At 40.9% G+C, this 12,496-nt stretch overlaps 1 protein-coding gene across 1 annotated transcript in view; it reads right to left on the reverse strand.

Moving 5' to 3' along the window:
- Positions 1-3,279: 3,279 nt before the first annotated feature.
- Positions 3,280-12,496, reverse strand: part of cux1b (cut-like homeobox 1b) — a 67,696-nt gene continuing 58,479 nt past the window's right edge. Inside the window, exons 15-22 of the mRNA XM_033632352.2 lie at positions 8,061-8,264; positions 6,669-6,781; positions 6,429-6,545; positions 6,208-6,291; positions 5,380-5,436; positions 5,204-5,284; positions 4,320-4,384; positions 3,280-4,213 (exon numbers count right to left, since the gene is read on the reverse strand). Of these exons, the coding sequence (XP_033488243.1) occupies positions 4,165-4,213; positions 4,320-4,384; positions 5,204-5,284; positions 5,380-5,436; positions 6,208-6,291; positions 6,429-6,545; positions 6,669-6,781; positions 8,061-8,264 (770 nt within the window). The 3' untranslated portion in view covers positions 3,280-4,164. The remainder of the gene's footprint in view (positions 4,214-4,319; positions 4,385-5,203; positions 5,285-5,379; positions 5,437-6,207; positions 6,292-6,428; positions 6,546-6,668; positions 6,782-8,060; positions 8,265-12,496) is intronic.

Raw genomic sequence — 12,496 nt, forward strand, 5'->3', positions numbered from 1 at the left:
CACATTAAAGGGACAGTTCAGCCTCAGATCAAAATTACACATTTTTACTCTTACCCATAGTGCTATTTATCAGTCTAGATTGTTTTGGTGTGAGGTGTCGAGTGTTGGAGATATCGGCTGTAGAGATGTCTGCTGTCTGTTGAATATAATGGAACTAGTTGGCACTCGGCTTGTGGTGCTCAAAGTGTCTAAAACCAGAAATCATGACCTGGTTAAGATAATCCACAGACTATGTTGTGAGCAATTTCATGTGGGAACTAGAGTGCATCTACTGCTAGCTCACCTAGCACTACTGAGCTAGCTAACGTTACAGCCTAGCCGAGGAGGACGCCACTTAAAATTACATCTATGGCTATCACAAGTAACTAAATCTCATCCATGAGTAGATGCATGCTTCCTTTTGTGCGGTGATACCGTTGGAGAGTAGCCTATAGTTCAGTCAAAAGAAAATAGTTCCTACATGAAACTGCTCACAACAAGGTCTGTGGATTATCTTGAGTAACCAGGTCATGATTTCTGGAAAGAGACATTGCTGTTGAGTTTGTCAAGTATATCTTTTTTTGGCGCTTTGAGCACCACAAGCTGAGTGCCATCTAGTCCCATTATATTTGAGAGAAGGCAAACATCTCTACTGCTGATATCTCCAACACTCAGCAACTCACGCCACAATAATCTAGACTGATCAACAGCACAACAGGTGAGAGGATAAATATATATTTCTGATTTTGTTGAACTGTCCCTTTAAGAGTGTTAAAGGGAAGTAGGGTATGTTATCTGCTATATGTCATCAAATAAACACAATGGAGAAAACGATTGAGGCGATGCAGGAAGAAGCTGCGAGCAGACACAGACCAAAGGGACCAACAGTCAGAAGAGTCAGATAAATAATTCATATTCATAATAAAGCATAACTTTACTGCCCTCTGCTGAACCCATAATGAAAATGAAAACTCCACCATGACATAAAGATGAAACAATCCATTATTATCTTCTCCTTTGTGCTCCTGCGTAACAGTTAGTTTCACTCACTGCCTTGCGACATTTGCTCATTGGAACGGTCTCAAAATAAACATGACAGGGCAGAAATTAAACTGCTGACCCATCAGTGTGCTGTCATTAAGGGAGGCTCTTAGACCAGAGATCAGTCCACGTGAAGTGACCCCGTCCACTGCAGTAAAAATAATCTCAGGCCATTAGGCTTACTTAAGACTTTTGTTATTCCACAGATGAAGGTTGTTAATATTTATGGAGCTGTCGATGGCAAGAGACGAGGAGCAAGGAGAGATGGAGACCAGCGGGAGGAGAGGGGAAGTAAAAAAAGGTATGTCTATCCAAGGTTTGGGGTTAAAGGTGGATGGAGCTGCGGAGGGGAGAATGAGGCTGTAATTGTGCTGAGATAGCTCAGAGTCTGCTGTGACTGATAAGCAAAAAGGGGGTGAAGAAGAGGAGGAAGTGGGTGTATGTGTGGTCTGCCAGTCTCGTTAGTCTTTAATGGCTGGGAGCTGAGGTGCTCTTTAAGAGGAGGCCTCTCATGAAAAATGCAGTCTAATTCAGTCATACTCAGACGCAGGCAGCTATCAGCGCTGAGGCTCGAATCACCGATCAGCACATTTATTCCCTGTGTGTGTGTGTGTGTGTGTGTGTTTCAGGCGCTTCCCCCTCTCTTCCTCTTGGTTCAGCTGTTAAACAGACCTTCCCCCGCTGAGTGCTCACTATCAGCACACATTTGTCTCTTCACCATCATCACTTTTGTGAAAGAGACTATTGTAATATCACTATTTGGTGTCCACAGACCATTCATTCCTAGTGAAGGCAAACATTTGAATATACTATACTTAAATTCTATAAAGAGATTAAGTGATTTCCTTGAAAACAAAACCAAACCAGGCGCTGTAGTTCATTATCAAACGTTACTCAGACAGTAGTAAATAGTGCATTTATTGGGAACCAATGTCAGCTGTGTTGCAGTGAGTATTTCCAGCAGCAGGACGGTGTATTTGGGACTGACTTGATAAACTACAGTGCCCACATTCATCCTAATGAAAGACATTGTCAACCCAGTGCAACAGTGTGCCTCATTGATGTGGTTTTAACAGTGATTTTAAATAACCTGACCTGGTACCAGGCCGCAAAGATGTTTTCTGACAAGATGTCTCCCATCATCCTGTCTGCCTCATCAATAACGCAGACCAGAGCATCAGGTACTTGAATGTGCTTCAGCATCCCGGGCTGAGTATCCCACCTCCTGTCTGTCCGAGGTGAACCCCTCTGACTTCCTCTCTGCACAGGCAGAGATGTAAGAAGGGATGCAGGGGTCATGTCTCACTTTAATATTTAGAACGTGCATATGTTTTGCCCCCGTCCTGAATAAAATCATTAAAGTAGAAGAGGACTTTTATTTTAACAAAATAAAGACCTTTCCACCATATATTAATGCAGAAAAGGCACAAATTGGTGCCAGAAAAATTCACCTGAATGCAGTAAATTAAGTCTTTCACCTCAAAAACCCCATGCTTCATATGTATGTGTCCCTGCCCCAATGTTGAAATGAAACCGATGCCTTTGCCTCTCTGCAGACACAAAAAAGTAGGCTTTATATAGGAAGGAACAGAAAAGACACACCCTCTGTCCTTTGCTGTTACAGGTTATGAAAAATGGCTTGTCAGTTCCTGTGACAAATTTTTGGAAGGGCAACAGGGGCCAGTGACCCCTTAATACTGTGGATGGACTCCCCTGTGGCCCCCTCTCTGAAGGAAGAGTCTGCAATAATAACTAAATTATCATTTCTTGTGATAATATGGCACTGATGCATAAGGTGGAAAAAATATGGCTCAACATTTTTATTTGAGAGTGGTGCACGCAGGGCCGCCCATAAGGGAGTAAAAAGGGCAAAGGGGGCCCCATGGAAGCCAGAAATAATGTTCATCCTAAATATAAGCACTGATAACCCAATTTGAACCAAAACATTCACTATTAGGAGTTAAATTAACAAAAAATACACATTGTATTTATTGTTACTTTAGTCAACTGTGGCAAGTTTTGTGGTGAAAAATAAAATAGTGAAAACCCTCTCTATTGAAAATGGTGCAAGTTTTTGAAGCTGAGGAAAAAAACATTCTCTTATAGGTGCACAGCCATTTCTGTGGGCGGGCCTGAGTGTACGGTGATTGAGCATGATTCGAAAGTAGAATATCTTTTGTGTGTGTAAGGCTACCTTCACTACGACACACATCTCAAACCAACAACATTTCAATTGAAAAGGATACAAGAAAAATTACTGCATAGTCTTTATTTGGAATATATCTGCAACCCGTGCCAGGAAAAAAAAGAAGAAAGCAGGTAAACATGCACAGTCATCTGTCCTGGAGAAGAATAGTAGGACGACAGACTCAGTAACCATTAGTGTATCACTGCTGCAGCCCCTCATCTATAATGCGAGGAGCAAATCATCTCTTAATAGCGGATAACAGTAACGAGGAGATTTCTGCGCCAAAGACACAAGTCATTAAAAGCTGAACTCACCAATTAATCAATCACATTAGTCGTACTCAAGTAGGGAAGGAATGAAAAGTAAACTTATAACTACTGTATGTATTGTCCAACCACCATAACATCTTAAAATGAACACCACCTCCTTAATAACCCACCTTCTACAGTACACTCTCCAATCAAACATAAATTATAATGTTAACCCTATCACCTACATTCTTATATTAACTTTGTCTTTATTGATTAAGTTGTCTAGATATTTAAATTCCATCTAAACCCAGAAAACAAAAACAACACCCGAGTATCATGGTCCCCTCAGTACAGGAGGATAAACAGAATCTAAACTTCATTAAATGTGTGCTGCAGCAGCACAGATCACATGTACAGTTAATGATTGACTGTCAGTATCATGTTCAAAGTCTAAGAGGGAACCTTAAGTTATACTTTTGCTAGACTTTAATATTAATTAACTTATTTAAGATCAAGAATCAGGAAAAGAAAACAATAACAACCTGTTTAGGAATTGATCCACCCTTTGATTTAGAGTTCGCAACCCTAAACTGCCTCCTAGTGGTGATTTTGGCTACTGCAAGAACAAAAGTAAAGCTCCTTCATGAGGTGCATTATCAGGTAAACTTCTATCAGGACATGCATGCTGCTGAATGTTGAACTAGCTTAGAGGTTTTGGTCGTTCTCATGGAAACGGTGGAGGTGGTCAGAGTACCTGAAGGAGAAAAAGAGAGATTGAGAAAATTGAAAACGTGAATAAACATGGTGTTAAATCATAAATGTTCAAGCTTCTGATTCAGCTGCGGGAACAACAAACTCACTTCTTGGCGCAGAAAGCAGTGCAGTCTCTGCCGATGCTCTCACTCCAGGCGGTCTTGTACAGCACCTGGAAACAAAACACAGTGACCAGTTAAGATGTGTTTGACTGAAGCCGATGACAGAGAGACATTAGTTTGTTTTATTGCTAACATGCATCGGTCAAAACTGAAGCCACAGTGTCAAATACAGGTTGAGTCACATAGAAAGCGAAACAAAAGTCCATGTGGGCAAAACTCTTAATTTGCTTTCACAAAAAAATATATTCAATGCCCACATTTTCCAAAATCCAAAAACTATTTTCTCAGTCATACTCACCCACCTGCAAAACACTATATATTTGCAGCATATTTTTCAAATGCTAACACACTGTCTTTAAAACGTCTTCAAAACAAATTTAAAATACAATCACGGCAAAATTCTATAATCATATTGAAACACATAGTGTTTACAATAAAATGAAATAATAATCATTCCAAACATCTGATTGCAATTGCAGCTAAAAGCCTACCAGGTGTCCTGTTTTGTCTTGTTACCAGACAGACAAAAGAGCACAGCTTCAGAATTATTTTGTTTGGAAACATTGAGCAAAGAAGACACGTTGGTGGGGACAGAAGAGTGGCAGGGAAGGGCCGAATTCATGGAGGACAAAGGAGCGAAAGGAGCCTTCTGAGTGAGCACTGTTTCCAGTCTTATGGTCGAAAAAGCTTATTTTGAGACATGTATGATGTGTTTTGGTGATTTGAGTGAGTGTTTAAGGTGAGATTAACTAACTGTTGGCAATACAGACCGCAGAAAAAGTAGCTTCAGTATTAACTGATGTTTGTTAGCAATAAAAAAAACTGCAATGTCGTGTCAGAAGCTCCTCAGGGGTTGAAAGGAAACTGACCAGGAAGACCAGACAATGCAGGAACAGGGTGTAGAAGAAAGCAACGGTTCTGGCCATCTTGTTGGAGAGAATCACACGACCCTGAAAGACACAAAGACAGGAGGATAAGTCAAGCACCAAACACATACAGTGTGTGTGTGTGTGTGTGTGTGTGTGTGTGTGTGTTTGAGGCTTACCAGGCTAAGAGTTGCTTTATCCCAGGGGCTGAGGCTCAAATATCGGCGCTGGCGCTCCTGTAAACACAGAGTAGTTGACTTCAACAAAAACAACAACAAAAAAACACTGTCTTTTGAAAGTGTGAATACGTGCAGACCATGTTTTGGTAACACACAAGTGCTATCAAAATCTAATACACTTTTAATACACTAATACATTTTACACACTGCCAATCTGTGGTGTTCAGTTGCTTCAGTAAATTATTCTGAGTAAAGAGGTGTCATTTCCATCAATTGTCCTACATTTCCCAGAATGACTTTCAACAAAACCCAAAAAAATGAGGTTTGTTACTTGTATCCCATCATCATCAGTGACAGCAATAAAATCATCATGTCATGTTTCCTGATGTAAGCGTTCGTTGCACACGGCATGTTCAATGACCGTCAGAAATTTCAGCCTTCACCATTTCTAGTAATGATAAATTGAGTCATTTTGGCGTTTTGTTTTTGTTTTTTGTTTTTTAAACAAACATGCCTTTCAAACTCACCGGCAGGTTTTGGGGCACAGAGTCCCTTACATGTTGGCTAAACTGGTGTCTTATTCATAATATCCATAAATGTTTTCCTGATGACTGCTGTTGTGTGGGGATGACACTAGATGAAGCTCTGTGGTAGCTGTGCTGGAAACACGATGCCCTGTCATCCATGTTTGGTCAGTTGTCAGTTATCACAGTAAGAAACTACGACAGTAAACAATAAAACTGACAGAGAGATGGCAGGAGGTCGAATGTTTAAAACAAGAATTTCATTTGTGTGTGTGTGTGTGCATTGAAGGTGTGTCTCTTGTACCCTCTTGCTGAAGGAGGCAAACGGGTCCAGTCTCTCCTCGTACTGGGAGGAGTAGCGCATCACGGTATCGTCACTTCCTCCGGCCTACAGCGCAGAGAAAACACACAGATCTGAAATTTCCTGCAAACTAGATTCCATCAAATCAACAACACATCAGAAACAAGATTGCCACCCATGAAGAGCACATTCGTTCATGCACACACACACGCATACTGACGCACTCTGCCAGGGTAGCTCTGCAGGAATTTGATTTTCTCGTAGAGTTTGATGTTGTCTGCTCTCAGGCTGTCCAGTTCATTCTGCAGCGCCTGCATGGTCTGCTGCATGGAGCGATGCTCCTGCAGGGGACAGAGAAAACAAACAGATGAGAAATTAGTTCTCCCAGAAAAAGACATACAGGAATACAGGATATGTGTGTGTGTGTGTGTGTGTGTGAGAGAGCGAGAGGGATCGTGACTCACAGCTTCCAGCTCCTGATTGCGGGAGCGAAACCTCTCCCTTTGGCTGGAGATGATGGAGAGCAGAGAGTCCATCTGGCCCTGAGGAAGCTCAGGATGGGGGCTCACGCCTGAACCTGGAGTTCATACAGATAAAAATAAACTTAAATGCCAGAATTCACCTCCTCTGTTAACATGCAAAAGTGGCCATGTTTAATGATCAACAATACTTTGAAAACAGGTAAACTGAACTGTATTCTGTGGTTAACTTTGATGCTAATATGTGTTTCATTTGCAGACAGGCTGTGTAAGTCTCACTTTAGCAAACATCTCTAAACTGGTCTGTGTCTCGAGTGTCACATGAAAGGAAACAAACGCTTAATCGCTCTAATCAGTCTAGTTTGCAGTATTTAAACAGACACACCTCCTGCAGAGCGTCAGCTCAGCAGGTTCACCTCATTTCAATTACAGAAGTTCTGCTGTCTGCAAGTCAGACTTCAGTCTCTTCACTGTTCAGCCTGTGAGGACTGAAAGTAGACTTACAGGCAGGACAAATAGGTTGTGGTGGTTTGTGGACAACAGCTGTAGAGATGTCTGCCTTTTCTTGAGTATAATGGAACTGAATGGCACATGGTTTGCAGAAAAATAATTTTGACAAACTCAACAGCAGTGTCTCTTTCCAGAAATCATGACCTGGCTGCTGAAGATAATCCACAGATCTTGCTGTGAACAGTTTCATGTAGGAAGTATTTTCTTTCTATGGAGCTACAGCCATCAACCGTATAACTGAACAGAAGGAAGAGTGCATCTACTCATGGATGAGAGGCATGTTCTTGTGACAGCACTTTAAGATGTAAATATTAATGGTGTCCTTCTTAGCTGAGCTTTAACAATAGCTAGCTCAGTGTTGCTAGGTGAGCTAGCAGTAGATGCAGTCGTTCTTCTGCGCAGTGATACGGTTAGCAGGCACAGTTTGTGTATCAGAGTGCATCTACTGCTAGCTCACTTAGCACCACTGAGCTAGCTAACGATACAGCTCAACAGAGGAGGACGCCATTAATGTTTACATCTCACGCTGTCACAAGCCTTTAGTCCATGAGCAGATGCACACTTCCTTCTGCGAGGTGATACAGCTGATGGCTGTAGTTCGGTAGAGAGAAAATAGCTCCTACATGAAACTGCTCACAACAAGGTCTGTGGATTATCTTGAGTAACCAGGTCATGATTTCTGGAAAGAGACATTGCTGTTGAGTTCTTCAAATGTATTTTTTGGCACTTTGAGCACCACAAGCTGAGTGCCACCTAGTTCAAGAGAAGGCAGACATCTCTACGGCTGACATCTCCAACACTCTGCAACTCACACCAAAGCAATCTAGACTGGTAAACAGCACTACAGTTGAGAGGAAAAATATATACCAGTAAACATAGCAGAGGCCTCTTTGATCGGCTCCGGGATGTTCTCCATGTTGCTGACCTCCGACCCGTCAGCGTCAGGGCGTGGCAGGGAGGACATGGCCTGGATGGTGCTCAGGTCGTGCTCCAGCTTCAGAATGAGCTCCTTCTGCTCCGCACTGGTCCGCACTGCAGCTGCAAATTCCACCTGCAGCTCCGCATAACGGCCTGTTGAACGCAGAGAGGAAAGATGAGAGACAATGTGTAGATTATTTCTTAGTCAGGTTTCTTGTTTGGCTTCAGCTTTTATTTGTAGTTACCAAAACATCTCACCTGTGAAGGCTGTAAATGGCAGAAGCAGTCCAATATCCACAACATGACTGAAACCCCTCTACTCTGAGTCTACCCTGATCTCTTTCTCTGAGAATACTTATTTCACAGTACCATCCAACAAGGCAAAGAAAAAAAACTTCCACAGCACACTTTTAGTATTTGTATAAAAGAGATTTACTTCAATTATCACACCTAGGGTGCATGTGAATAATAATGATGATGAATCAAATGTCAATCATAACAAATACATTGTGAACGTTTCATACAGTGATATTGCTTTTCAATGTTGTAGAAGGGACTGTTTTACAGTGCTGAGAACAAACAACATGATACGTTTAGTAAATAGAAAGATAAAGAAACAATGATACATGAGGAAAAACGAAAGGGAGGGAGACCCCGAAAGGAGAAAAAAGCATCTCAGGAGTGACAGAAGTGCGAGGGAAACAACTTTCAAAAAACATCTTAACCATCCCTTTACAGTCATGCAGCCTTTTGTACTACAACACACATGTACGCGCACACACACTCACAAAATAAGCAGTGGGAGAAGTTATGAGAATTATTACTTCCACGTTGTTGATGACAAGGTTGGAAAAAAAATAATCATCTAAAAAAACAAAAAAAAACAAAAAAACACTCTGAACTCGCTAAAGCCTCAACAAGCATCTTAAAGCTTTCCAAAAGGAGGGGGGGTGAAGATCTCCCCAGGTCATTTGGTTGTCAGACTACACTGTGGTGTATAAGCTATGGGTGAAACTGAAGCGACGACACAAGGTAGCAACATTCAGAAAACTGTCAGCAACCTTTCAACAGAGGTGGATAACTACTTCACTATTTGGCTTTTTGCTTCCTCTTCTTTTTTTCTTCTTTTTTTTAAGTCTTGCGAGCGTTCGCTGAAATGTTCATCGCTCCAGAGTTGATCTCTGGGCGCTAGAAATTGTACAGTTAAGCGTGAAATAACTGAAGAGATAAGAAGAAATGGTTTTAAGACTTAAAAATTAGCTGAAGCCAATGTGAGAGGTCAGCGAAAAAACAAAAAAAAATAAAACAAAAACAAAAATAGCACGCAAGAAAAGTGGAGGGGGGTTTAAAGGATGAGTGTATTGTGCTGTATTATGTGTGTATGTATTACTGAGTGTGCTATGCATACAGCACCACTGATTCGGAAAGTGTTTCCTTACAAAACCCACTTCATAAGATATATTCTAAAAGTATTACAAAAAACATCTGAGGTTTTTCTTTCTTTCTTTCTTTCTTTCTTTTTTTTCCTGAATATGGTGACCAGTGCTGCTGTTCGGGCTTCCATTACAACTAATATGTCAAATGAATAACCACTACTTCAACAGATCATACAGTAAAGCTTTACGACTTCAGAAAACATGATATGATATACAGCATCTGTTACACCTTTACAATGTTATTCAACAGTGTATAGAATCATCTGATTTAAATTTGTAGAAAAATATCTGTGGATCATGGAAAAGTCCTGAATCGTCCCTTCTCGCCTCCTGCCTTCAAACAAAAGCATACTGTGACAATAGTGAATCAATAGCTACTTGATCGACCGTATTTACACGTCTCTTTTCCAAATAACCATTAGAATTGGCACACGTCATTATCAATACCTGTAGTGCCATTATTAATGTCACAGCAAACCTGACACAAACAGAAAAATACAAAATGCCCTATGAATAAATTCAGTGTTATTACAGTGTACGCTGTTTCTGCATGCTTCCTCCTTCATTCAATGCTCTGGCCTTTTCGCTGCTAGGTAAGGTTATGTACAACGTAAGAAATGCATTGTGGGAAAACAACCGTCTGAAATAAGACCGCGTGTCTGCGGGTCAGTCATGAGAATACACAAGCTCGGTTTTTTTTCTCCTTTTACTCCTTTTCACTGCACTCCAGGAATTATATACAACCCTCTCCGGAGAGCTGAGGAAACTTTTAAGTACCAATATGAAGTGTATGAGAAATTAATCTGGGTCGAGATGCAGGATATATTCTGAACAAATCAGGCGAAATCCTCTACATCTAATGACATCACTAGTTTGGTGCCCTGCTTGGCAGTTAAAGGCACAAATCTGATGATCTCACGTGGGTTTCGGTGAGTTGATGGATCTGGCTATAAAATGGCAAATGGGTTAAGTGCTTAAATACTTTACAGTAGCTATTCATCACCATTACTGTGGTTGTCCAGTCCAAGCAGTCCGACAGAAGGCAGTACGCCTTCAGTATTCTGCAGAAGACGGATGTTTCACATCAGTCGTCCACAGGAAGCGCCAATGTTTGAGGAATTTTACAATTATTAGATACACTAGAAAATCCAATTTTAACTAATGCATCGTAATGCAGTGCAATGAGGTTATCAGTATCTTTTGACAGGCTGCCAATATATCTGGATGTACATTTAGGGAAAGGGGGAGGCTCGAGGATGGACTGAGGATATTTTGGATAGAAACCAAAACAGGTGTTTACTCATAGTATCTACAACTGTACAGGACAACGGCCCTTTCTGTCACACAGTTATCTGTAGTTTGAAACAAGGGGCTACTGTATCAGAAGAATACAGTTTATCATGTAGAAAACATGGGTATAGCTATCGTATGTTTAAATTTTAGTGTTAGGATGCGGAGAAGAGTCTGTGCTTGGTTCACACCCACTTTTTTTTTTTTTTTTTAAAAAGGCATACATTTCCCAGGATCCCGGGATCGTACTCTGCTGTAGTGTTTACAGACCCTGTCCCAAGTTAAGTCTTCAAAAAAAGATCCTAATAAGTGCTTTGTTACGGACTGCAATAGAAATTCTGCATAATCATAGGCTGGCGATCAATCTGGCGTAGCACCCCTGCTCGCTGGTACACTTCTCTAATCTCAATTTGGCAGATATGACCTCTTTCAAGTTAACTTGTGTTCTCAAGTTTAGGTAATTTCATTTGACCTATTTGACAAAGAGTATACATTTGGACCTGTAAGTTATGTTAACGTGATTAACGAGTGGGCGACCTCTATCTAAAGAAAGCTGCATGCCCTGCCGAGCGTTAGTGTTGGGCTTGCCCAAGAAACAGTCGAAAATAAAAACAAAATCGGAGGATAGAAAACAGGAAAAGAGATATGCTATCATATATTCACTGATCTTGATATGTCCTTTGATTCTCTAGCTAGCAATTTAAGAGCATAACTGTTGTGGTGAAAGCTTAATGCTTACGGGAGCATGAACTGTAGCAAACACATTATTTCAAAGCTATTGAAATGACACTAAACTTTAGGATTCATGAATATACAAACAAATGAGAACTAGTACATCTTTGTAAATATTAACCAATACTGCCGGCAGTCTATACGTCTAATAAAAATGTTACTTGCCCTCAGGAACAGTATAATCCCTTAAAAAATAGACAACTCAAATGATAAGACATTAAATGAAAAATACAGCACCTATAAATAAGCAGAATAAAAACCAAACTATAAATGCAAAATAGCAATAAAACCAAGCTACAGTAAATCATAGTATTACACTACTTTGTGAGAAGATTAATGTAATGGTAACGCATCAAACAGCTTAAAGAAGGGTGTCAGTTGTGCACTAGTAGTGTGTGCAAGTAGATACGAAATATGACCCCACTCATTGGAAACACTGAACACTCCTCAATCGCACACACTTGTGCACACGCATGTATTGACAGGCATGTGTGTACATGCACCCACGCACGCACGCACACATCCACACACACATACACACACACAAAGGGGAGGCAGTAGGCTGACAGGCACTGAGGGCTTGTGTGGGACAGGGAGGAGGTGATATGCCTTATAATTTGTAGTGTATACAGTAGAATTCAATGCAAAACATCCCTGGATACAGGATAGACTGGAGGAGAGTGGTAACTACTCATACCAGGGTTGGGGTGAATTCACTTTGACCGCAACACAAAGTACAAATTTATCCAGTACTCTACGTTGCGATTTATTTGCTAAAACCCTTTTTTTTCAGTCAAGATTTTCATTATTGATAATCAACTTCTTAAATTTGACTCTGAGTGAATTGACCTCGACCCTGACTTACATGCAGGCAAATACAAATGCACACAAGACACACGCACACACACACAGACAAACATACACACA

The sequence above is a fragment of the Epinephelus lanceolatus genome, chromosome 4 (assembly GCF_041903045.1).
Source record: "Epinephelus lanceolatus isolate andai-2023 chromosome 4, ASM4190304v1, whole genome shotgun sequence".
Taxonomy (NCBI): domain Eukaryota; kingdom Metazoa; phylum Chordata; class Actinopteri; order Perciformes; family Serranidae; genus Epinephelus; species Epinephelus lanceolatus.